The following is a 23,656-nucleotide window of genomic DNA, read 5'->3' as shown; positions in this document are numbered from 1 at the left end:
CAGGAATGGCCCGAAAGCTCTCATATCGCCTCCATACACAAGGTGATCCTCCGCTGGACATCATCAGGACCTCGGGGGAGAGCAGGCTTAATGACTACATGCTATGGCAGTGCTGTGAGAATACTTACCTACACTTTATTACGTTCTATTGACTGGAGGTCCGGGTTTGGCACTAAGTACTTGGGGTGCTTATTGGAGGAGGGGGGTTATCTTGTTAAATATCCCTAGCCCCAACATTCGTACATGGTCATGTGACATCACCATTCAATAATTTTGACGCAACTCTTCCTCAAAATTTCAGCTGCTTTATTATATATATACTCTCTCTTCAATTCATCATGTCAAGCATGGCATCTGACCGGAGAGCCAGCCCCCCGAGGGAGCAAATCCCCCCGTACAACATGTCAGGCATGATATCCGATCAGAGAACCAACCCTCTAAGGGAACAGAGCCCCTCATTCACCATGACGAGCATGACTTCTGATCAGAGAAGCAGCCCTCTAAGGGAACAGATTCCCCAATTCACCATGACAAGCATGACACCTGGCCAAAGAGCTAGCCCTTTAAGAGAGCAAATACCCTCATTCACCCACGACCTGTTCCGCACTATTCACCGAGCAATCATCGAGACGTCGAAGTCGACTTCAATAAAGGAGGTTTTGAGATTCAAAGACATTGAGCCGGAGATAGGGAGGCATATTGTTGGTCTTTTGTTGAATGATGGGGAGATTGAGCACATTCGTCCTAGGTGAGATAGCTCCATATATATCTCTTCTAGATAGTTGTTAGGAAGATTAACCCACTTCCATCAGAGCTAGAATTACTTTCAACGCGTTGACGAAAGTCATTAAAGTGCGCTTCTAGCGACCATTCATCCACGATTGCCACTAGGATTGGATGAAAGCAATTGGACACAGGGACTAAATTTCCTAGACTAAGCGGGGTACAAACTCTACGCTGACGCAAGTGAGTACTTGACTACTATAGCCCATTCCAAAGAATTGTTGCATATCTACGATCATCCCGCAGGGTTTCAGTAGATTTTATTAGCTCTCGCAAAGTGCCGGATACCTGGCATGCCCAACCATAGCGGGACAGCCTCATGCATTGTGGTCATGGAGGCTGGCTGGACAGAGCCGTGGCTAGCCCTTCACTCAGACGCAAACCCTAGGGGCATAGCCCGCGCAATTCGTGTTCGCGCCCTATAGGGAGATACACAGAAGAAAAATTGCTGGTCTACGAGTGGGGAGAAATGGCGTCTGTCCTGTCCCATCGCAAATAAGCTCAACAATGATATCTCGATGTTGTTTATAACCGAATATTACGGTGTTTAAATGTCCCGTAGGAGTCAGCCAATCTCGACCTTCCAATGCCACTGGACTGGACGAATAATATTGACTTCGCATAGTGTTCATCTTTGGGGTAGTTTTCTCGTACTCGCGTATTTCTTTCCCTTAAGAGCATGCACGAGGGGCCAATGTATTCGCCAACCCAATGATTATGCAGGGACCGGACAAGATCGGGGCCGCCTTCATCGAAATCCTCTGGGCGACTTGACGCGTCGACATCCTCACCAGTACAGCAATCGGGAGTATGTAATCTCTGAGTGCTCCGTAAATGGCCAAATGGTCCTGGTTGCTTAACGCGCTTGTCCAAAGCTCGAGGAGTTCTGGCCTTATATCAAAAAGGAGGCGAGAATTTTCGAATATCAGTGTTGTCTCGCCATAATCGAACGGCAACAATTTCCAGATTCTTGCTTGGGGATGTATGGGGCATAAACATCGGCGTTCCCCTATATCGAATAATTGCCATGAAAGTTGGCAAAACGGGATCTGGCTGAGCACGACTCACTATTTTCGATGGACTGATTTACCCAATCTGGCAGTTCGCTCTCGCCTATTCCCTCACATTCTAATACCTTTTCAAACCAGTCGACGCACCCATTCAGATCGATGAGGGACCGCTTGTCGAGCGAGTGTTGGGACACGACTTCCACTTCCGAGGAGGAAGAATGTCAACAACAGGAGACGCAAAGAAGGAGAAGGGAAAACAGCGATGGTGGCCTGCCCAAAACGAATATGCACCGATATGGAAGTACTTGGACATGTAGATGGCGTGGATCTCTGCGTATGGACTGGCTAACGTCGGCCAATCGGAGAAACCGATTGGCTTTTTTGTTCTCCGCCCTCCTTCTGGCCACTTCGCTTATATGGAGTGTTTTGACAGTACATGGGTAATATTTTGGCCATAGAGCAACAGAGTAAAAAGGGGGTCGAATGCATGTTTGTTTATAACCTGTGCCTTTTGTATGCATTATATATCCGAATTCCTGGGCATTCGGAAACGGAAACCACGATCCTTTGGAAATAAGCGTCCAGCATACAGCATACGACAACAACACATGATAGTAAAAGCTTAGCATGACTTTGCTCAATGCGATCGACAAACGCGCTCATTGTGCCCCTTCGAGATGATTTTATTCTCAGATAGCCATAAGCCAGATAGACAACCCGCGCACTAATATGCTTTCAGCATTGAGAGATTGTACCAATATTAGGTAGGGCTGTTGAGCAAGCTTAAACGTGAGTTATGAAACAGTTCCATCTTGCTTTCTCATATAAACGGGAGGCCAAGATCGAGCGAGTCCAGAGATTATTTGAGTGCTTTGTCAATCTCTTTAGGGGGATTGCTATAGGTTGAGGGCTGGGTTGCTGCCTACACCCGGCGGACACGGCTAACTTTACACGTAAACTATCATAGATAGAATCGCGACTTCATGTGAAGAAGTCTTCAGGGAAACATAGGTTGAAGTAGCCGAGGCCGGCCATTGACGAGGTGAGGAGCGGATGAGATGCTTAGGTACTGTACAAGTGAGGAAACGGATGATTCCGACTCGGGCGTTAAAATCCTTTTTTCTTTCTGCGCTTCATTTTTCCATGTTTATCGTCTTATTGCTTCACAGTTGGGAGCCATGGCCGCGGCAGTGGACGAATCTGAGGTTGGAATTGGTAGATTCGGTTCATTGGAGTGCTTCTATCTACTTATATTATCCTTCATGACTTCCATTCCGTGTTTCGGGAATTGCCTGAAAATGCCTGTGTAGCATTAAGCTTTCGAAAGGAATCTTCAACGTTTTGTTAATGATACCCTGCTAGATCTCCGATCATAGCCCTAAACTTCCACCTGACAAGACAAAAGCGGTCATGGGACGCAATCTTAGACTCCTATTCGCACGCTTTGATGTCACTATCCTTACTCAAGAAATTCATTCGATTCAAATATCCGACGCACATGGCAAATGCATATCCTACATTCCCACATACCGCACGCCCATCATAACCATATCCAGAAAACAGAACCGTATCCCAAACGAATATCAACAACAAAAACATATCCGAATCCATACCCAACTGCATCTGCAAATGCAACGCAACGCAACGCAACGCAATGCAATACAATGCACGCAATGCAGTCAGCACCAATATGCGCCATGACCGTTTCACCGTACCTATACCTGTACCTTAACCATAACCTTTTCCTATTCCTTGCCCAGGCAGATAGATAGACAGAAAACCACCCACCCAAGACAAAGGAGCCGTAATCCATATGTACTCCGTACCATGTCCATGTCCAAGAATAGAAGACATAAACGAGAGGAGACAAAAAAGAAAAAAGAGAGGAGATGCAATCATAACATAACACCGACCGTGTGGTTCCCCAGTTCTACCAATTCGCCATATGTGCGCCAGGTTCGCCAGGGAATGACCAGAATACAAGAGAGGAAACCGTCCGAGTAGACACTGAAGTCGCTAAAGAAGACGCTAGGCTAATACGCATGATGATAAGGAAATCTGTCGAAATACCGATACCGATCGAAGGAGCCGTTGACGCCGAGTGTGCGAATGCCGTAAATAATAGATAGAAAACGCCCAGATGGCAATAATTAGAGATCAATAACCATCAATGGCATCAGCACCGTCATCCGAACCCGTCAATATCGAATTCGACGGAAGCCTGCGCCCAGCCCCATAGACCATTTCCATAAGCTTTGCCTTCTGTCGCTCCCTCACAGAACGCAGATAATCATAAGTCCCCTCCAATCCACGGATCTGTCCATCAATAACGGCTTCAACAGGTCCTAACATCCGTCCATTACTGCGACCCCCGCTGGACTCAACGCCAACAAAACTGACAGAGTCATTGCGACGCACGAGCGGGCTGACAAGTTTTCGGCGCAGCGTTTCAAGGTTGACCTTCAGAGTCAGGAGACGCCCGCGATGGTCCATAAGGAGATGCTTGTTGGCGACTGTCCTGCTGCGTACGTTGGCCAGAAGGCGTTTGTTTTTCTCGTATTTGCGGACGACAGTGGCATCGGGGCCCAGGACACGGGTCCAGAGGGAGCTGAGCATTTCGCCTTCGGCGCGTTCTTGGGCATCGGATTCACGAACGACTGTGCGTTGGAGATTCAGAAATTGGCGATCGATGGATTCGAAAAGCGCAAAGAGAGCTGTGGAGTGGGTCAATTCGCTGTTGATCGATTCTTCCAGGACAGATAGGAATTCGGTGAACGTTCGCGTGAGAGTAGCCCGAGTGCGCTGCGCTGAGGTTTGCCCGAAAATGGTGGTGACGATATTCCCAAACACAGTAGGAGTGCTAGCTAGCTCGTCTGCGCTGTCGCCACTACCATCTCCATCTGCTTCGCTTCGATTAGGCAAGGTGATACGCTCCAGAGTTCCCAGTTGCGACAACATGTCGTTCATATTATCAAAAACAATGGAAGGTAAGGTCCGCGGCGGTTGCGATGACAGAGTCTCGAGTTCTCGTTTGGCCCAGTCCATGACAATAAGAATCGAATCGATGTCCGAGTCGACATTCGCGAAGAACCGAGTCAACTCCAGAGAGAGCGACTTCAAAGACTCAGATAGCTCATCAAGCTGACGAACGATAATCGGCGCACTGGTCATGTTGGTGCCACGGACTGATTCACTCAAGTCCCAGACGGCAACACCGGTCTCTTGAAGCGTTCCAATCTGCTGGACGCCATTCTCAGAATAATAAATCAGGGGCTCAAAAGAGCGCGCGAAGCCAGACAGTTTGACTAAATCGGGAATTGCCTGTGGGACGCTAGGTAGGAATAAGGCGCGCATGAACGCAAAGGAGAGCAACAGTAGGACGACGGACAGGGTGGCATTGGATTTGGAACTGGTCATACGATCGAACTTGGACCGGACATAAGAACAAATGGCGGCCAATGGTTCGCGATGCTGGACTTCTGCGCGAACGGCAAATCGAATGTCTTGAGGGAGCAAATATTAGCTACGCCAATCAGGGGGGAGGGGAAATGACTTGATAGGGTAAATGCCTACAATTGCTAATTTGATTGTTGTCAGGACCAAACTCGAGGCCACCGTCATTGTTAGTTCGTGCAGCTGGGCCAGGGCTGGGCGATCGACCCTTCAACGGGGTATCTCCACCATTTGGCAGAGGCACATTGGCAGCGACAATGATATCCTTGGAGTCTGTATCACTGCGTTTTCCTACCGTGGGCGATTCGATAGCATCTTCATACTGGGGGCTCGGTTCGCGCGAGTTTCTCGGGCTGAGGCGCACGGTGGGCTTCAGCAGCAGGCGATCGTGATCGGCCTTGCGCATGTAGGGCTGATGGCGGTACCAACCATTACTCTCGTATTGACGTAGTCCAGGAGGAGACCAGCGTTCGCCGTTGGGAGTCGAATCATCTTCCTCGACGTCTGATTCTTCAGAGCGAAAGCCAGAATGCTGGGAAGGTAGACCAAAGACGGGAGAGCGATGAGCATTGCTGTTATTTTCAAAGTCCTCGAGCGATGCATCCAAGGATGGATGATCGTCGAAAACGTTATCCAGCTCGTCCAGCATGATGGACGGCGTATCGCAGATCCTGATAAGCAATATTGTTTCTGTGGGGGGATTGCCCAAATCAACAACCAAGAGAGGCAATAGTTCCTAGAAAAGAAAAGAGAGAGAGAGAGAGAGATGTATGATGATGATAGTAGATGATAGTAGATGATGATGATAACGAGGTTAGTCGCAGCGATAAGATAGCGATAGCGGGCAGGAGTGATATAAAACACAGTAGTATGCGCCGGCAGCAGGAACACACGATGGAAGGAGAATAGTGGTAGAGCAAGAAATACGGAAGAGTCTGCACGTCAGAGATTCCCAAGCTAGGAGTAAACCAACGCGAGGCATGGACTGCGATCGATGCACCCAAGGAGTTGATGCTGTTGATCGATGCCTGAGGACCGCCGGGTTCCGGGGCCAAGTCACTCGTTTTCTGCACGTGTGTTTCTTTTACTGTTTGTTACTCGGCCGTTTTTCACGCCTGACAGGGCTATAGTACTGCAATACGCGGAGACTAGCGATGAATAAGAAGATGCCAGTGAACGTAGGCAGAGAGTGAATTAGAAGATGAAGAGAAGAGGAACTTTGAGATAGCGATAGAAGAGAGGAGAGATACCCCTCGCATCCCAAATTCGAATCGGGCAGGCGGTGGCTGGACCAATCACCTGCTGGTCATGTGCCCCTGCGTGGCGTGCTGTGGCGTACATACTCATCGTAGTTCCCAGCATCGACCTGCCCTCGCATCCTCTCCGGTACTTGCGTTTGGCTGCAGGATACACTGTTAAGGAGGACAAACGGCCAATGCGCAGTAGTCCGTCCGGCACATGACTTGTCCGTCCAATAATATCCGCCAATCAGAGTCGGACAAGGGATCCTCGTTGGCATTCGCAAATAAACACCTCAGGCAGTAGTCAGGCATGTGATCAGGCAGTGATAAGAGAGTCAATACCACACGTGATGCGGACCGCCCGTTGTCCGATCCGATTCCGAAAAATGATCTGCCGGTGAGCGACAAGAGAAAGAGCAGACAGTCTTGAGAGGAGAAGTTTATTCGTTACTGGCTCAGTCAAACCTGGCCTCGTTGTCCTGAGAGTTAATCATAATACACTGACAATAGACAAACAAAAACAGGAAACCCATAAACCAAGTCCTGTAATAAAACATGACTCTAAAATAATGTCCGGGTCCAGCGCACACAGAAATCCGGTCTATTGCATGTAGAGAGAAGAGAAAAACAAGGAAACGTGATAATATTACATGCCCTGCCCGTCAGACCATCCACGAACTGCTGTTACCACAGGGCGCGCAATCGATCCACGGACCGGGTTGGGAAACATTAAAGGGAAATTTTTATGCAGACATCATCGCGTTATTTAGGCGGTCGACTCCTTGAGGTAACTGTGGCGGAGAGACAATGTTAGCGAACATAAACATGAAACGAACTAGTCGACCCGGATGGCGGAAACTTACGTGATGAGGTCGTTCCTCTCCTTGCCCTTCTTCAGACCACCGAAGGCCATCTTGGTACCGGGGATGTACTTCTTGGGGTTCTCGAGGTAGGAGAACTGCAATTGCGTCAGAGGCGAATTCATTTGGGAAAAAAAAAATTGGTGGTGGAAGATGCATACCAGAGTGTTCTCGTCCCAGGTAACACCGGCCTGCTTGTTGGCGTCGGTGTAGGAGTATCCCTCGGCCTGACCGGTCTTACGGCCAAAGAGACCGTTCAGGTTGGGGCCAACCTTGTGGGGACCGCCAGCCTCGACAGTGTGGCACTGAGCGCAACGGGTCTGGGAAATGCACAATCAGTATTCGTTCGCAGTTGAATTTGTCCTTGTTTTCGCGTATCTACTCACCTGGAAGAGCTTGGCACCCTTGGCAGAGTCACCTGTAGAGAGAAATTGTTAGCCGACTGTCGTGGCTATGACGATTTCAAGACCGGTCTCGTGCTTTTGATAGTCGTGAGGAGGTTGAAGTGCCGCAACTGGTCATGGTGCGAGTTTTTGCTCTCCGTATCCCTTCGAGTCTCAAAAGACCGTGCGATTGCGAAAGGGCGACGTGCAGCAAGCACTATCGAGTGTAAAAAGCAACAGGTAGCTGACAGACGCAGTCCAATCCCTGAAGCGACCCTCACTCGAAGACCAGAACATCTCTAGCACCTCCAGTCTCGAGAAGTCGACAACCCCCGCCCCCCCGAATCCAGACCGACTTGCGAAATTAACAAAATCAAGGAAAACAACCTACCGGGAGCGAAAGAAGCTTCCTTAGGCATGATGAATGTGTGTGTGTAAGGGAGTTTAAACGTTGAAAAGAAGTAACTGTACAAGAATTGGTATCACAGAAGTTGGAAAGAGAGAGAGAGAGAAAACGGAAACGAAGCGACAGACGCCTTGAAAAAATCTGGGAGAATTTGTACTGCAAAAGCGCCCGGCGTAAATCGCCCCCGGCGGCTCCCGTGATCAGGCTGCGGGCCAATCAGCGTGCAGATGATTCAGAGCGCAACGGGCGGGTTCGGGATCGTATTCGAAGCGTCCGTGTTTCTTTTGGGCTTCTGTGCATTCTTTTTGCTTACTATGAAGTATTCTATCCCTGTAGATCTAGTGGGTTTACAGGATATACGGAGTAGCTCAATTACTGCAACCGTCTCTGTCGCCCCATAACGTATGTGTAGGCAAGATGCCCTCATCATGGCATATCCATGACTTCATCAAACCCATTAACCACCAAATCCCGTTCTCCCGTCGCCTTGGAAATGCCCCGTTTCCCATTTGCCAGTGACGGTCACGTGGGATGGTCCGTACCGAGTGCGGTTTAGTCCCGGCGGTGTGGAGGGATACCGCCTTGGTTCTGCGAGAATACAGTAAATTTTCCGATAGAAAAAAGTCATGTGATGTCCATCCCGCCGCCGCCCGGCAGAAAAAAACGACATCCGAGATCGAAAACATCGCCGATACACGGGGGATACCGCACATTATTGACCTGGAGGGACAGCCTCGAATCTCAATAGCAAAATGTCAGTTTCAATCCCCCAATTTCTCCTTCCCCGGGGAATCCCCTCTGCCAGGACCCTGCGCAGCCTCCAACATCACCACCAAATCATCCCAACCGCGTCAACCTCATCTCCCCGCACCCTCACCACCTCCCCAATCTCCCACTCCCAAGACCCCTCCAAACCACGCGTCCTAGTCCAACCCGACAAATTCCGCCCACCATCCCATCCTGCCCGCCGCGTCGTCCAAACCCGCAATGGCAAGGTCGTCAACGCGGGGCCCGTGAATTACCCGGGCCCCAAACTTTCGGAGAAAGAGAAGGAGGAGCAGAAGACAAGACAGTATCCGAATATGTTCCCGCCCGAGGGCACGGTTATGTTTAAGTTTTTGACGAGTCGGTGGATTCATGTCTGGATTGCTATGGTACTTGCTTCCTAGTGTATCGCAATTGATAGGAGGTAGTGCTAACTGGAATAGGGTATATTGACATCCCTCGCAACATTCACTTTCACCACGAACTTCAAACGCACCTCGCCCTATGCGCACCTACTCCCCTCCTGGTCCAACCTCCTCTCGCATCCCTACGACACAATCTCGCAAGCCCTATCCGTCTACCGCATGGACGTGGAGCACCGGTCCATGCTGACGCGGGAAAAGCGTCTGCAGCGCGTCGAGGACGCGGAGAAGAGGAGGAAGTACCGTGTTGCGCATGGGATGGAGGAGGATACGCAGAAGGAGGAGAAGAAGGAAGTTGTTGATGATCAGTCGCCTGTTGCGCGGGATGTGGATGGTAAGGGGGAGGCTTTTGTTGATTGGGAGGGAAATAAGAAGCCGGTTAAGAAGTGGTTTGGGATTTGGTGATTTACTGGAGGTATTTGGGATTAAATTATCTGTGAGTGAGTCGGTTGAGTGGGATATGGGGAAGTAAGTAGACGAGAGCTGAAGACTTGGACTTTTGTACTATTATTTATGTACATTGCATCTATTATGGTGACACGATTAAATCGCATCTCTGGAACAGGAGTATATGCCTGGCGTCTAGGTCGCGGCATCTGCTCCTTGGTCAAGTACTTCGTAGTCATCCGCCAATCGACAGAGGCATTTGCTCCAGCATAATCCACAAACCCCAACCAAAGAAACAGATCATCCCACCTCAACCCCCTCCAATCCCTCCAAAACCTCCTCCCCCACACCCCCCTTCTTAAGCACCATCTTCACAATCCTCGCAATAACGCCCCTCTTAACACCACCACGTCTCGGCCTCCAGACCCCTGGCATCTCCTCCTCCCCCCCAACACTCGGATGCTGCAAACTCGCCTCCTCAGCAGCCCCAGTAGATCCCAACGTAGTCACATTGTCCGAATTCGCAACACCAGGTTGCGTCAGTCTCGACGGCGGGTCAACGGTACGGATAGAGAGCAATTTCAGGCCACCGAATTCGGAATCGCGGGTGACGGATACCGCGAGGACGGAGTCTGCGACGGCAATTTCTTCGCGGCTCGGGTCGAAGATGATGTTTTCGCCGGCAGAGAGGACGAGGAGGGTGATTGGGGGGCGGACATTTTGGGAGGGCGGTTTGGGGGTGTTAATTGCGGTGCGTGTGCGGGGGTAGAGGTATTCGGCGGCGGCCCAGTCGTCGTCAAAGAAGGGATCTTCTTCGCCTTGGGATTTGAGTTTGGGGAGTTTTGTTGACAGGAGGGCTAGGTGTGTTGTGAGGGAGAGCAGCGGAAGGGGATATGACAGCGGTTGTGAGAGAAGAAGGACCTAAATCGTTAGCATATAGCCCCAGACGAACCTCACAGGAAAGACAGAAACTCACATCAATATACAACCTCCAATGCCACCGACGATTAATCACCAACCTCCCCTTCAACCCACCCGCCATCTCACCGTCCTCACCTTTCCCACTTCCACCAGAAACACTCCCCACAAGCGGCTCCCTCATCATCTCCGCCAGAAAAACCGGCAACGCATCATCATCCCTAAACCCCGGAATCTCAATCGACATCTGCACCCACGACCCCTGCCCAGTAGCAGTCCCATCCTCCCCGGCACCACCACTCTCCTTTTCCTCACTACTCTCACGCGCCAAACTCTCCCCTTGCGCCTGTCTCGAAATACTCCTCAAATCCAACGCATCGGCCGCAACAACCGTCTTCTCGACCTCCGCCTTCACGCCGACAATCGCCTGCGTCCCGTCTGCGAAACCGATGCGCGCGCTACCGTTCGTCCCCGGGAGAATGTCGGTTTCGGCAGTTAGAGGGCGGAATTGGGTTGATGAGCGGCCGTCGGGGCGGATGGGAGTGTTGGGGAGGGAAAGCGACGTGTAGATGTAGGAGAGTTCAGCGGGGGAGAGGTGCGGGGTTTGCGAGGCTGAGGAGGCCTGGCGGGCGGACATTGTAGTGTTTTATTATGAGGATGCGACAATGTGTGAGTCTGAATTGAGCTTTTTCGAGTTGGCGTAGAGGGTTTTGAATTCTTCGAGGGGACTGGACCGCAAGCTTAGAACCAGTCCAACGCTAACGAGCTGCTGCACGATATGCTGAACTTGGTACAGCAAGGTACTTCCGTGGAAAACGGAAGTATTCAGAAAATAAAAAGACTGCTTGCGAAAGATGTGTGAATACAATTGTCGACCTGACGTAGGAAATCTTCGTGCGGGAAATAATTGTTCCGTCCCGCTATCAATATTCCTGTTAGGGCGAGCAGAGTGTACGAAGTACTTCATGGCAAAACGGTTCAGGTAAATCGTCAACCACATCAATGGCACTAATCTAGTCCTAACGGTATTGCTCCAACGGAATTATCAAAAGGATTCCGTTGTACAGGTGGCATGGCTTACAAGCCTACCCAGTCAGTCAAAGAAGCAAAAAGAAGTTAAGCAGTAAATATTATATTTTACCAGTAGCGATGCTGCAATATGCGATGCTATGTACTCCATATGGATAAATATGAACACTGGCTTTCGCCATGAGAATGCTATATTACAAGGGCATATAAAACCCAGGACCAGATCACCACTGGTCCGACCCAGTCAAAATCACAAGCCCAAAAAAAAAAATGTACAAGTCGAAAGGAAAGATCCGCCCAAACAAGTATTCCCCCGTAGTGCAACAGATAGTCGGAAACAAATAAAACAGATGAAAGGAGGGAGAGAATGAAAAATGTACAATAAGGAGAGACACAAGGAGAGACGAGGAAAGGATCAGAAAAAGGTCAGGTAAAAGGTACGTAAGTCTAAAAAAGATGAAGGAGGGAGATGCAATATATATAGAAAACAAAGGAACGACAGCAGTAAATCCCGCAAAACGCGCAAATGGTATCAAAGTAGATCGACAATGCAAAGAACCACATAGCAATAATGTGCAAAGGAACGGAAGAAACAAACACTGGATGTATACCGGAAAATAAACAGATAACAAAGCCATCATGTATCTATGACAGGCCTGTGGGGTATGAAGACGAAAAAGAGCATCACAAATGAAAAAAACCTGTCACCCGTCCCATAGAAACACAGGGGAAATAAGAAAAGCCAAACCTCTCCTTGAAATAGATGCCAGAAACAAGAGAAAATGTCACCATATCCTGTACGCCGTCCTCGGTAATATTCCCAGATTTGCGCATCGCAGAGATTTTTGTTTTTTTTGTTGTTTTTAGATGTTTTTCATCTTTTATATGCCAATAGATCAAATCGCATCATACAGGCGGTTTACCTGTAAGTGGGACTGCTAAGGAAAGTGGCAGAAGTCGGACTCGTCCAGCCCTCCTCGTAAGGTGGGGTGGGCCATTGACGGTTGTCTGGTTTCACATCTTTCCGGCATGGCGTGTCCTGGCCGAAAGAGGCGCCGTTGGCGGAAGGGGAAGGAGTCGGATAGGGACTAGGCAAGGCCTGCGTGTTGTCCTTGGCCATGGGCTGATGGCTGTAGTTGGCATCAGACGTATGGTTCTGTTGCGCCAACCGCTTGGCAGCCTTCGTAGCCGAATGCAGCACTTCGTCCAAAAGCTCGTCTTCCTCCTCGGGCGTCTCATATCGGTGCACCGGGTGAGTAGACATCTGCATGGCGCGTCTGGTCCGGCCAGAGGTCGGCCCAGCAGAGCCGCTGGTAGAGCTGGGACTCTCTGTTATCGAGGATCGAATGGAGCCCTGGGGCATCGATTGGCGCTTGGTGCCCTCGATTGGGGAGGTGATCTGAACCGGAACATTGCCCTTTGACGAGGTATCGAGCGAATATTTGACGTTCTGAAGAGCCTTGTCCAACTCCGAAAGATCAGAGCCTTGCTTTGCTTCGTTGTTGGATTCCAGCGCCAAGGACGACCGATTTGACCACGGCATACAACCTGCATTAGCCTCAGCGTCGTCGCTCGCAGTATGCGATTGATTGCGACCAGAAAGTCTCCGCGCACGCTTGCGCAGGTGCGAGAAGAAGCTCTCCTTTGTTGTGGTTGCCATTCCACCGTTACCCCCGTTGAGTGCTTTCTCAGCCTCTTGCCGGTGGACGTCGGCATAGTGGTTGCCGTGCGAGTTCAGCGATAGTTGTCTGCCAATCTTCTTGCTTGCCTTATTGTCCGCAAAGGTGACACTTGTAGCGTTGCTACTGTTGTCATGAGTGAAAGTCGAGTTGGCTTGTGCTGTAACCGCGTTAGACAGTGGTGACACAGGACGGATTGAAGGCAGAATGGGCATCGGGGCCCCGTTCGCCCAGGTAGCACGCTTCGTGGTACCTTGTTTGGCCTTGTTGACAGGCTGTGCGTCAACGGTCGCATTGTAAGACGGGACCGGAGCTGCCCGGGCTGGTTGTTCTGTCTCCACAGCAGGTACCTGGTTCTCAGTCTTTCCAATGAATGACCGTCGGAACCAAGACGGCTTGGTAGACAGAGTTGGAGAGTCGGTTGTCTCCTTGATGGCGGACTTGAAGCTCTTGTCTGATTGCTTCCGACCCAGCAGACGGGCAGTCGAAGACTTGGGACGCAATGGATCCACGGCGTCTGCGAAGTACTCGTGGTTCAGGGCTTGTGTGGATGTCGGTCGCTGCTTAGGGTCCCACATGAGACACCAAGTCACGAAGTGGCTAAGAGACGCAGGCCATTGAGGCGGCTGCAGAATGCTCTCCATTGAATGAGGTGCCATCTAGAATGAATGTTAGCGCGGAAACAAACAAAATCACCAATGACTCTTACCTTGGGGAAAGTGAACCCCAGCTTCTGGGCCAAACGGGCCCCTTCTCTCCATTCACCACCACCGAGTTTCGAACCAGACTTGCTATACCAGTTTCCGGGGCTACCCATGATCTCACAAACCCTCCATACCTGGTCCACTTCGTTGCCACCGGGGAACAGAGGCTTGAGCGTCGCGATCTCGACGGCCATAGCACCAACTGCCCACATATCGACCGGGGCGGAGTACTCTCCGGCCCGCAAAAGGACTTCAGGGGCCCGATACCAACGGGTCGAGACATAGGTTGTGTAGGGCATTCTGGAGTGGGTTTCGCGTGCCAGACCAAAATCGGCGATCTTGACGGTGTAGGTGGGAGGAGTGGAAGGAGGAGTAACGAGGTTGGAGTAGCGACTGAAGGCAGAGTCATTGGGGGCGGACGTAGAAACCAGAATGTTCTCTGGCTTGATATCGCGGTGGAAGAAGTGGTGAGCATGGATGTGATCCAAACCGCACATAATCTGGTAGAGGATGCTCTTGACGTGCTTGGCGTCAAAAGCCTTGTGGTCTCGTGCCTTCATCAACTGGTAGAGGTTGCCGTCCATGTATTCCATGCAGATGTGGAGCTTTCGGGATAGGGGGTCGAGGAAGATATCAAGTGCGGGAACGAGATGAGGGTGGATGGGCAATGTGCGGAGGAAGATGACTTCTCTTAATTCTAAACACGGTGTCAATGAATCGAAAGTCTTCTTCATCGTCTTGATCGCGACCTGTTCATGCCAAGAGTCAGTCCACATGAACCAAATCTCAGTTCCAAGGTTCCTGCGTACCATTGTCCCTCTCCGGGCAATGTTGGATCCCGCCGTCCGGACCCGTGCCACGGCCACGCTACCAAAGCTACCATCTCCAATTTCCTTCATGACCTCGAATCTGTCTTCAAGAGTCGCCATTGATGTAGGAGCAGTACTCCGTGGCAGATCGTATGTGACGGTCATAGTGAATGGTTGTGTGGATTATGCGAGTTTCTGCCAGCAGAGAACGATAAGGCCCGATAACTATGAGGCGCGAGAAGCGGTTAGCGAGGGACTCTGGTATGTATCTAGACAGCATCATGGTGGAGACCTACCCCTTTGCAACGACGTAAGGTGTATAGTATATTAGTAGTATTATATAAGGTCGAGCTCCCTAGGAATGAAGGAAGAGATTCAATTCAAGCAGATGCTCATCCTTTTGCCGCAAAACAGTAATGAATCCGGATGAGGTCTATCCCATTGATAGGAGGGACTGACGATAACGAAGGTGGAAGGAGGGAGGAGGAGGGTATGGAAGAGGGATGAATGGAGAAGAGGGAGGGGAATGTACAAGTAGTTTCCCTGAGACGCGGCGAGGAGTGGAGGAAAAAGGAAAAACGGAAGAAAAAGAAAAGAAAAAAAGGGAAAACGGGGAGAGTAAAAAAGACGAGGGAGAGTAGATCTGGAAGCCAGATGGAAGACCCAGCGATTCGGACGTGATCACTGGAGCGAGCGATGGAGGAATAAGACGGACGGATGATTAGGGGCGGATCCGGGTCGGTGGGAATTGGCGAGTTAAACTAACGGAGTACTAAGAGAGGGGGAAAAAATAAAAAAAGAAAAAAAAGAGTGAAAGATGAGGTTGGGAATTTGGAGGTGGATGCGAACAAGCCCCTGACGCGGTGACAGCTCTCTCTCTCTGTTGCTGTGTGTGTATATAGAGAGGAGCTCAGATGGACCGGGCCGTGGAGACTCTTTTAGGAACAAGCGGTCGACTGTCGGAACTGCACCAGTTGGGTTTTTTTTTTTTTTATGCAGATCAAAGGAGACGATAATCAAAAAAGGACGAATAAAAAACGCGACTAAATCAAAAAAGAAAGCAGACCGTTTTGAGGGGTTTGTTGTTAGTGGTAATGTAGAGTTGATAGTACGGAGGAAGTGTAGACCGGATAGGGAGGTGATCACAGGAAGGGAAAAAAGAAAATATACAAAAAATTCATATAAAAATAAAAAAGAATGACTGGACAAGTGAGGGGAAAGAAGAATAAAAGAAAAGAGTGTACAATAGTTGGCGACAGTAGTCAAAGTGATGCTGGTGTTCACTGAGAAGAAGGATTACTTGTTCAGAGACCAGAATAGGGAGGGTACTGTAAAATGTGAGGATGTGAGAGCCAGAAGGGTCGTCCCAATCGGGTATGGTACCCACGGGTCCGTACTGTATCGTATCCGAACAGTATCGGTGGAGCCCGATAGTCCTTCTTATTGGTCGGGTTACCCGGAGTTGGTAACCGCTATGGTAAACACCGGATCATGTCAGGTAAATAACATAAATGTCGGTTGTTATTCGCTATCACATAAATCAGTTTCATATCCCATTAATTCTCTTGTAGTAGTCTTTGTTTGATACTTGTCAGATCCTAATTATCAGTAGTATGTGAGTATTACTGGCTGTGCATAACACATTTTGACGCGCTGCCATTGGCTATCAGCTGGCCTATTGGTCACTGGACTAACTCAAAACAGCATCCACCAGACTCGGTGGATCCCCTGCAACTAATTATTATGCACGACTACCGCTTCTTGACTTGAGGACGGACACTTTGGACTGTGCCATGTATGTACGGGGAAGAAAAGAGAGACCATAAACAATTATTTGTTGGTAGGGAAACGACACCTGCAAGTGATCCTCTGTCAGTGTGCAGTTGTGTATGGTATGTACTCAGTACTTGTATAGCGTGGTAATGACTGATACCACCAAAGCCAGGAACCAACGCACACGCACCTCCCAGAGTCCAGCCTTAATGAAGCTCCACATAGACTCCACCCCTAGTGATCGTTAGACGGGCCCTAATGGTTATGGCCAGGGGTGAAAGGGAGGTTGGGCCGCGTGTGTTTTTGCCTTCCTGTGTGTGTGTTTTGTGTGTGATTCCCCCCTTCTCTGACGACAGGGTCTCGGGCATAAATAATGTGACAATGTACATGCGCTTTACAATACCATACAAGCATACCCATGCTAAAAGGCGCTTGACAGTTCATGCACTTGGTGGACTCGACTGGTTCATGTACTCCAGTAGATCTCAACCAACGGCGGCTGAACATGTGGAAAATGTCTGCCAGCATGGCAGTCATGAGAGATAAACTATCATCGGTTGTGAGACCTGCAATGGGCAAGGGGAGTCTATCTGTCTGCGACTATGCGTGTGGCTTGACTCAATCTGCTTGATAATCGTTTTTAATCAATCGACGGTGCATACGTTACTTATCCCACTTGACGGAAATGGTAGGTGGTGTGCGTGATTATTACGCGGTATATAATGAGCAGGTCTGACCGCGCGGTTTGAAGAACTTTTCTAGAGGATTTTAATCCTACTCTATTTCGGAGTAGAGAGCACCTGAGAAAAAAAGATAGGTAGGGTTTGATACTATCATCGACTGTTTTGTTTCCGGTCAAGTATACGAAGTACAGTCTCGATCCGTGTATCCGCTCTAACCTCATTCACCCCACCGCATACCCCTCTATATAGCGGTGTATCTCTGCTTTCTGTGCGGAGTACTCCAGAGACAAATCTGTAGACAACAGGCGGTGTTCATCTGTATGAGTACGACGATTCCATCTGATGTTCGTTATGATATAACCGGTCCGCCGTTTTCACGTCACCGTGTAAAGGTACCTCGGCTCATGCTCCTCTCCCACGCCACAGGATAATCATAATGCAATCCACTCCGACCGTGGACACATGGGCCAGAGATGATGATAATCAAATGCTGCTCAACATAACTGTCAAACAAACGACGGACCAGTTTTTGTCCCTTGGGTACGGCAGACCGCGGATTACGGCACGGACAGCGGAGGGGGCCGAACTAGACAAGACAAAGGCCGAAGTACGGATCATGGTTACTTGCATCAATGATCGTACTCTGCATCGCATCTTGATTCTGTACGAATGCATATCCTTTGCTCATGTCCTTGTTCTATTCCGTACAAGGTTTCTTTTCTTTGACCATCACCCGGACGATGATAACCCAAAGTTGGTCCCTCGGTTCCTCTCCATCACCAACCGTTCCTGACCCGATCTTGGTAGCGGTAAAAAATGAAGACCGCGGAAACCATTGCCTGTATCTGATCGTCAGTCATCCGACATTTTGGGAAGCGGTGACTGGTGAGTACTGTGGGTCATAGTGGATACGGCGGGGCAGTGGCAACGCTGACTGGCTTTGGAACTCGGGGAATGCGGAACCCCCACTCTGTCTAGGCCCGTCCCAGGCTTACCCGAGGGGCCAATGGAGACGCTAGTTGTTTTAGTTGCCGGTAGCGCCTTTTAGGGGAAGATGAATGGTGGGAGTAGTCCGCACTAGACCCGTTGGTGGATACGGGAACCCACAAGGGGAGCGCGGGATGGGTTGTCGGATACTGTGTATCTGTACCCCAGTATCGGAAGGATGGATATCTCGACCTATCGATAAATCGATGGTGTGCTGTATACGTATGGGGAAGGAGTTGTGTTAGCGGTGTGATAGTAGGATCGGTGTGATGCTATCAAGTAATACGAGTCAACTGTTTTCTGCGAAATACTCGTCTGTTTAAAATTCAAGGCATCAACTGCAGTGTCGAGCGCTATGTACGGAATAACTGTTGGCTTCCGCCTCTTGTCTTAATGTACTTGTACTTTGCTCCGTACTCATCAATAACATCTGTGCTCGTACTAATGCACTCTGTGACACTCCCGGTATCGCGTGGATGGAGCTTCCCACCCACTTCCTCCACCCACGCGTATCAGGAGTCCTTCGTTTGGGACTTCCAGAAGGATTTGGAAGGACGTTCGAAGAATTTCCCTCACCACTTACTCAGTGCTCTGCAGTAGCATGGATCTCCTCTCTCTCTCTCTCTCTCTCTCTATCAGAGTGTGTTCCGAGGTCTCCATAGACTCCATCCTCCATCCTCTGCTCCGTAGTGCCCACTCGATCATCTTCGCATCTATACGTCGATGTTTCTGGGGGAAAAAAAATAACGCCAGGAGTAGCTTCTTGTCAGAAGGGGTATTGATCCCCCATCCCCCGGCCCCTCGTCTCCCTGTAAGGAATTGGATTAGTTGAGAGATCACCAATAGATGATGCAGGACAAACCAATCTTGCAGGTCGATCCAAGTATCTCATACAGATGCAGTGCGTGCATATGGAATGTTACACAAGCGAGGATTGAGGGGTTCAATTTATGCATTGCTTATACAGGACAGATTATATGCAGCCGTGGCTTTGTTTGCTTATATATTTCAGCTTGGCCCCGCTGCATTTGTACTTGTACGGTCTTACGAAGTAGAGGGGAGAGATTCAATAGTAGTGGTTTCGTCTGTTGATTATCCAAGTAGCTATCGTCTGTGTTCAAACTTTGTAGTCACTTCATTCTTCTGTTTGCCTTTGGAATTCTATTTTCTTGGCTATCTTCGTCCTGTCATAACCTACTTACACTTGCTATCGGCCGTTTGTACCCATGGATCCTCGTAGATCAGGTTCTTCGTCCATATGTCTAACCAAGATATTCGTTTGCAACGATGAGTACATATGTCATGCACTTAGAAATCAACACAGCAGAAAACTGACAGGCTGACAGACATTGAGAACAGAATTACGCTGCAACTAGCCATGCCAATAAGAAAATGAAAGAGAAGATGTCTACAGACTATTTCCCAGATTGGGTTGACGGCAGTGAAGTGCTATAGAAATTCTTCATATCAACCTATTATTCATATTCACTAGCTGCCAATGAATATTGACCTCAGCATCCGTGAAGAAAATGTTCCATTGGCAGTTACAGAGGTCGTCGGTTGCTCAATTGTTCTTCCTCTCATACAGTTACTGCTTGTTTGTCTGCTAGTGAGATTGAAGAATCTCCTATGGAATACTTCGCCTTCTTTCTTTGTTTCCTTTGCTCTTCTTCCTTTCCTCCCTCCCCATCCCCAGTTCATCCTCATTTTCATCAACAATCCAACTTCACGACGTATTCGAGATCCTGAATTCGATCCTCTCTCACTCTCTAAGCTCTCTTTCTCTCTTACGGACAAGATGCCGCCCCCAGTGAGAAGCGCCTACGCCGGGGGCTACAACGAGAACACCAAGAGACAGTAAGCATCACCCCTTCGATGAATCCTATTTATCGACTCCAACCAATAAACCGTCAGGCTCGAGCAGGTCACCATTCCAGACAAGTGAGCCAACCCTACCTCCACCAAAACCCGTCAAATCGACTACGACACTCACCTACCTTCTACAACAGGGTTAAGTGCGTCAACTGCAAGAAGGTCCGCATGCAGAGCATGTTCTCCAAGCGCCAGCTCGAGTACCTGCGTCACGGTATTGTCACACAGGGTGCTCGTGCGGTCAACGGCACTGGTATCGCCAAGTGTCGCACCTGCGTTGGGGGCCAGACGGTCGAGCTCAAGTGCTGCATTTGTGATAAGATAAAGGGTCTGGATGAATTTGCGAAGGCTCAGCGTCAGTTCCACGATACCGCGGTATGCTTCTACCTTTGTATATATGCTTGAGGAGGAGCTGACGGGCTGACGACTACAGAGATGCCTGAATTGTGTTCAGTTCATTACCGACACCGAGCTCGTGGACGAACAGAAACTCATCCCGGAAAGTGAGTTGACTACGCAGGACACTGCCTTGACTCGGGTAGGAATAACCATAACAATCCTTAAACGCATCTGACAGTACCTGCACAGTCCCACTTCGACGACGAATCCGTCGCTGCAACCACCAATCGCCTCAATATCACCAGCCTCTACGCCCGCAGCGGCTTCTCCGCCCTCGAAGAGGACGATGACGATCTCTCCATCGGTGGTGGCGTCTGGGTGGAATCGGAGTCCGGAAACGACGAGAACAGTCTCAGCAAGGGCAAGAGCCGCATGTACACCGGTTTCGCCGCTAATGGCACCGCCCATCATCATGTCACTGATTCCCAGTCAGGCGGATATGACTCCTTCTACGGCAATAGCAACGGCCAACCCCATGCACTGAAGTATCAGAGTGCCGCGGCTCAGGTTCCCAACATCAGGACCGGCAACACTCTGCCTCCTCCCCCGCTTCCGAAGAAGAAGGCTTCCAACTTTGCCAAAGTGCCGGTGAGTGTTCCACTATTTATGTAGCACCGGATATCATGCTCACTGTCTTCAGGGCCGCCGCGTGCCAGCCAACGAAGCTCCCTCCATGCGTGTCCCCGAGTCCACAGCCGAAGCTCACCATTCTGATGATGATGATAATGAGAACGGTATCGAGGATTTCCTGTAGAGTACTATGCTCTACAATCAATGCCCGTTCGCAAGACTGTCATCGCTAAGGGAGATACGCTGTGGATCTTAAGTGGTTACTTGGAGGAAAATTGTTCTTCCTAGTCCCGCTGTCTGCTTGCCATCTTTCCCCTTTACTCAATGTTGATTCCCTTTGCAGCCTCTAGCCTTATTGATCCTAGAGAGACAGGTTTCGATATTGTATGTACCTCTCTTCCTTACGCCATTTCTACATACATATTTTCTTCATTGCGGTTAATGTCCCTTCTCTTCTTCCTCGTCCCTCTGCTTCTCTGTTTTAGTCCGCATAGATACTAGACCCAGATCCGGAACCGATTCAATGGTAGATTTTTCTTTTGACTTGACATCGCCCAGTAATTATCTTTCGCCAGCGAAACACACTCGTGACCAGTGCCATGGCCCCTTTGAGGGCCAAAGATTTCTCTTCATAATATTTGAGATTGAAGGCTTTGCTTGGGAGCACAACCAGACGCTCGGCGATGGGCACTCGCATTTTTAACAGTTTTCAAATAGTTGGCCGTGAAGTGGCATGTCACAAGGCATACCTGCGGCCTGTGGATTGATACGCCATCCGTCCCGCTGCTTCATCGCTTTGATCTCTTATTGCTGTAGGTCAATATAGTTGGCCTGGGTAACTCAGGTATCTCTGGGCACGTAATGACTCCGTTGACGCACTCTCGTTTTCTCCGAGTCCACATCTCACGCCTCCAACGTAGCGTGGCTTTTTTCTGCCCATGAGACCAATCAGAATACACAAGCGTCGGACTTCAATGACAGACCTCGAAAGAAAGTATTGGCATCTTGGAGTTGTATTCATCAGATATAATCGTCCTGCATTGCTAAGACGACATCATTGCTGAGGTTGTTCGATTCCGTATCATTGAACCAATTTTCCTTCGTGATACCGGAACCCTTCGAGAGGATTCTTGCAAGCTCTGACGCTGAAAGCAGCGAACTCAAATGAATTGGACTGGTTATGGTCCCGCAATAATCTCCACGGTGACCTCTACCATTTTGCCCATAGTGGGCGAGTTGTTAAACAATTGGGACAATTCGTGTCATCAAATAGTGAGGCGTTGTTAAAAGCTCTTCAAACTGGCCTGTGTGTGGGTGTAATTCTCTTCCCGCGTGGCTCACTGGGAGGACAAGCACGTCTTTTCCTCGTTGAAGCTCGAGGTTGACCGAAAAAGCGATTATACCCAGTGGTTCGTGCCATGCAGATGTGGACGTTTCCTTTTTAGAACCCAGGACAATGCCTTGAAAAGGGTAGCGAAGTGAAATCCTTGTATGTGATGTCATATTTGGTGTAAATAAACACCGTCGGAGCCTTGGAGTCTTGGAGTCTCCAAGGCGTCCCAGCTAAGTGTTAACCAAGCTCGCTTTGAAACAGAGCTTGTCCTCATGAAAGCTACACTTGGATTCATCTCTGTTGGAGATGCAGCCTCCGTAAGACTGCTTGACAAGAGAAAACATATATAAGAACTATATATGGATATGACGGGGCTCACGGTTTTATGCCATACGTCTTTGTCTGCATTGTGATCGGATTGCACAAATCAAGTGTGCATGTTTCATGAGCGTAGCTGATGCATGCATTTTTTGCCTGATAAGCTCAGCACTATGGTTTATAAACCCTGATGGTTTCAGTGGGAAGAGCCTCTCTAACAGAAAGTCATCTATGTGAATAATTCACCACATCTGTTGCCACATTCCACTTGTGTAGCATGAAACAGTTTATCATGACAAGTCATCCAGGTGTGTATTTCTTTTGAGCTGTATGTGTACTCGACGATGGTGGACAAATACAGGATGGATGGTAGATGGGATGATGAATGAAGGGAGGTGGTAGAAAGGGAGATGCCAGTAGAAAGTAGCTTTTTCAGTGAATGGATGGAGATTAGCCATGTAATTGCTAGAAGAAAGATATTCATGTTGCGTCCGCCCTACTTACTATCAGTGATATGCCTAAAGAGAGCAATCATGAGCCTTGCAACGACTCTTTGGCCATCAGAATCGACAAAATCGAATTATTCGAATTGGAAGAAGAGCAGATCCTCGCCAACGCTTTCATGTCTGCCAATATGTTCTAGATAGGTCTGAGAAACTATTGCTTTGAGAGTCATACTTACTGATAGTATGGCTACTGGGCTACCCTGTACCTTCTTTTCCTTGTCATAGCCGGAGATAATTTTGTTACCGTGTACCTTTCCTTTGATTCGCATATTCCTCGATTCGAAACGAACATGTTGCCTAGTTGATATATATCTGCTTCTGGTCAGATAACTCCGCAATCCTCTGAAGGTGCTTACAGCTCTTTGC

The 23,656-nt window shown here is 49.2% G+C and overlaps 6 protein-coding genes across 6 annotated transcripts; 2 read left to right on the top strand and 4 right to left on the bottom strand.

The window, feature by feature from the left end:
- Nucleotides 1-3,950: 3,950 nt before the first annotated feature.
- Nucleotides 3,951-5,895, bottom strand: ACHE_40787S (uncharacterized protein; the record flags this gene model as incomplete). The annotated part of the gene is made up of 2 exons (XM_043279025.1): nt 3,951-5,296; nt 5,367-5,895. 2 exons carry the CDS (start codon nt 5,893-5,895, stop codon nt 3,951-3,953), a joined length of 1,875 nt encoding a protein of 624 aa, XP_043136745.1.
- Nucleotides 5,896-7,253: 1,358 nt separating this feature from the next.
- CYC1 (c-type cytochrome) lies at nt 7,254-8,149 on the bottom strand (the record flags this gene model as incomplete). The annotated part of the gene is made up of 5 exons (XM_043279024.1): nt 7,254-7,278; nt 7,351-7,445; nt 7,509-7,667; nt 7,734-7,765; nt 8,122-8,149. The coding sequence occupies 5 exons, from the start codon at nt 8,147-8,149 to the stop codon at nt 7,254-7,256; spliced, it is 339 nt and encodes a 112-aa protein (XP_043136744.1).
- A 739-nt stretch (nt 8,150-8,888) lies between these two features.
- Nucleotides 8,889-9,728, top strand: ACHE_40785A (uncharacterized protein; the record flags this gene model as incomplete). Its single annotated transcript, XM_043279023.1, has 2 exons — nt 8,889-9,290; nt 9,345-9,728. The coding sequence occupies 2 exons, from the start codon at nt 8,889-8,891 to the stop codon at nt 9,726-9,728; spliced, it is 786 nt and encodes a 261-aa protein (XP_043136743.1).
- A 282-nt stretch (nt 9,729-10,010) lies between these two features.
- ACHE_40784S (exosome non-catalytic core subunit RRP42) lies at nt 10,011-11,265 on the bottom strand (the record flags this gene model as incomplete). The annotated part of the gene is made up of 2 exons (XM_043279022.1): nt 10,011-10,631; nt 10,687-11,265. The coding sequence occupies 2 exons, from the start codon at nt 11,263-11,265 to the stop codon at nt 10,011-10,013; spliced, it is 1,200 nt and encodes a 399-aa protein (XP_043136742.1).
- A 1,311-nt stretch (nt 11,266-12,576) lies between these two features.
- On the bottom strand, nt 12,577-15,014 carry ACHE_40783S (uncharacterized protein; the record flags this gene model as incomplete). Its single annotated transcript, XM_043279021.1, has 4 exons — nt 12,577-13,496; nt 13,590-13,995; nt 14,046-14,789; nt 14,850-15,014. 4 exons carry the CDS (start codon nt 15,012-15,014, stop codon nt 12,577-12,579), a joined length of 2,235 nt encoding a protein of 744 aa, XP_043136741.1.
- Nucleotides 15,015-20,090: 5,076 nt separating this feature from the next.
- ACHE_40782A (uncharacterized protein) lies at nt 20,091-21,317 on the top strand (the record flags this gene model as incomplete). The annotated part of the gene is made up of 6 exons (XM_043279019.1): nt 20,091-20,149; nt 20,207-20,233; nt 20,302-20,539; nt 20,598-20,702; nt 20,753-21,151; nt 21,204-21,317. 6 exons carry the CDS (start codon nt 20,091-20,093, stop codon nt 21,315-21,317), a joined length of 942 nt encoding a protein of 313 aa, XP_043136740.1.
- Between the last annotated feature and the right edge of the window lie 2,339 nt (nt 21,318-23,656).

This window comes from Aspergillus chevalieri, chromosome 4 (genome assembly GCF_016861735.1).
Source record: "Aspergillus chevalieri M1 DNA, chromosome 4, nearly complete sequence".
NCBI classification, from domain to species: Eukaryota; Fungi; Ascomycota; class Eurotiomycetes; order Eurotiales; family Aspergillaceae; genus Aspergillus; species Aspergillus chevalieri.
This window is presented reverse-complemented; position numbering and strand designations above follow the sequence as displayed.